This window comes from Zingiber officinale, chromosome 3A (genome assembly GCF_018446385.1).
Source record: "Zingiber officinale cultivar Zhangliang chromosome 3A, Zo_v1.1, whole genome shotgun sequence".
NCBI lineage: Eukaryota > Viridiplantae > Streptophyta > Magnoliopsida > Zingiberales > Zingiberaceae > Zingiber > Zingiber officinale.
Genome location: NC_055990.1, coordinates 107,348,613 through 107,350,733, shown reverse-complemented (window position 1 = coordinate 107,350,733; position 2,121 = coordinate 107,348,613). Strand labels below are relative to the sequence as shown.

The following is a 2,121-nucleotide window of genomic DNA, read 5'->3' as shown; positions in this document are numbered from 1 at the left end:
AATTGGGGAGAATGTATTCGAGAATAACTATGTCGTTTTATAAAGAGCTGAGATGGAATGCCATTTTTAATTTAAAATAAATAGAAAGAGACGTCCTCGATTCGAATGCTCTCGTTTACTTTTCTTTGACTTTCCCCGTTCTTTTTAAAAATTACGCATTTAATAGCTCTTCCAAGCTCTGATCATAATCTTTCACTGCTGTTTAATCTCCAAGATGACGACGTCACCACCATCGGAGCTCAGAATCCTCGAAACCTATCGAATCGGTCCTCCGCCCGGATCGGCGCCGGAATCTTCCCTTCCCTTCACCTTCTTCGACATAGCGTGGCTCTACAGCGGCCCGGTGCAACGTGTCTTCTTCTACCGTTTCCCCCACTCCGCCTCCCACTTCATGGAGTCCGTCTTCCCCACCCTCAAGTCCGCCCTTGCTCTCACTCTCCGGGACTTCTACCCCCTCGCCGGAAAGGTCCGCCTCGCACCTGGCAGCCAGAGTCAGTACGAGCTACACTACGCCGAGGGGGACTGCGTTCCCTTTGTCGTCGCCGAGCATGACGGCGATTTCGACGACCTTTCGGGATGCCACCCGCGAGAGTACACCAGAGTACGGTCATTGGCTCCCCAGATACCGGAGCCCACAGACGACGGCCAGCGTCCGGTGATGGCCCTGCAGGTAACTCTGTTCCCCGACAAAGGCTTGACCTTGGCCGTCGCTGTGCACCACTCGGCCTGCGACGGGTCGAGTTCCACGCGGTTCTTGTCGTCGTGGGCTTGCAGAGCTTCCGGATTCGAAAAGGAGGCGCCGGCACCGCCCTACTTCGACCGGAGCTCAGTTCCGGATCCGAATGAGGCCTACTCCAAGTTCTTCAGCGGCCATGCGGCCGACGCGAGAAACGTCGAATCCATGAGGGTCCAATTCGTTCCGCCGGACGCGGTCATCGGCACGGTGACCCTCACCGCCGACGACCTAGGGAAGCTGAAGGCGACGATTTCCTCCGAAGCGAAGAACGCCTCTTTCCGCTGCTCCAACATCGTGGCGACGTACGCTTACGCGTGGGTTTCCCTCGTCAAGGCACGAGCGCCGAGCGCGGAGACCACCGTGCACTTAGCATTCCCCGGAAACTGCAGGGGACGACTGCAGCCGGCGCAGCCGGCGCTGCCGGCGGAGTACTTCGGTAACTGCATCGGCGGCAATTTCGCCGAGGCTAAGGCCGGCGACCTTGCGGGAGAAGATGGAGTGGTGGTGGCAGCTCGAATCGCCGGAGAAGCCATCGAGCAGTTCAAGGCAGAGCCACTAAGGGACGCCGACAAGTGGCCGGAGAAGTACCGCGCGATCGCGATGCAGAGGCCGCTGGCCGTTTCTGGGTCACCGGGGTTCAAAGTCTACAACGTGGACTTCGGGTGGGGAAGGCCGGTGAAGGTGGACATGCCGTCGATCGTGTGGATTGGCACCATCTCTGTGGCGGACAGCAGAGACGAGAGCGGCGGAGTTGAGATTGGACTGGTGGCGCCCAAGGCCGAGATGGATCAGTTTGTAGCGCACTTCTCTTATGGTCTCAAACTGCTGCGTAAATTTTAATTAAAATAAATTTATGATCCAAGTCAAAATATATATAAAAAAACTAAATATTATATTTATCGAGATTGTCGTATTATACGTACTATTATTATAAGTATTGTCAAATTATATTTTAAGTGTTGTTGGATTAAAATATATACAAAAAATGATGAATTATAATGTGTAATCAAACTCAATAATGAGTTGTCGGATGGATCTAGTGGCTAGCACATGAGGTGTTGTTACAATGAGGTCTGGGATTCGAATTTCGATAAAGCCGAGATAAATGTCTCTCTTATATGCTAGTCACTATTCCAAAGGCTAGTAGCCGTCTGTGATTTAGCTCCTTCGTATTGACCCTGGGACGGATTGGCGAGGGTGCTGGGAGCGAGCGTATTCGCCTTTTTTTTTTTTGCCACAATGATGTTATCGCCGCATGAGGTGTTGCCAACATGAGGTCTGGAATTCAAATCTCGGCAAAGTCAAGATAATACCTCCCTTATGTGTTAGTCATTATTCCAAAGGTTAGTAGTCGTCCGTGATTTACCTCCTCCGTGTTGGCCCTG

At 52.4% G+C, this 2,121-nt stretch overlaps 1 protein-coding gene across 1 annotated transcript; it reads left to right on the top strand.

Moving 5' to 3' along the window:
• The first annotated feature begins 214 nt into the window (after positions 1-214).
• LOC122050563 (phenolic glucoside malonyltransferase 1-like) lies at positions 215-1,576 on the top strand. The gene has a single exon (XM_042611458.1). It carries the CDS (start codon positions 215-217, stop codon positions 1,574-1,576), a length of 1,362 nt encoding a protein of 453 aa, XP_042467392.1.
• The last annotated feature ends 545 nt before the right edge of the window (positions 1,577-2,121 follow it).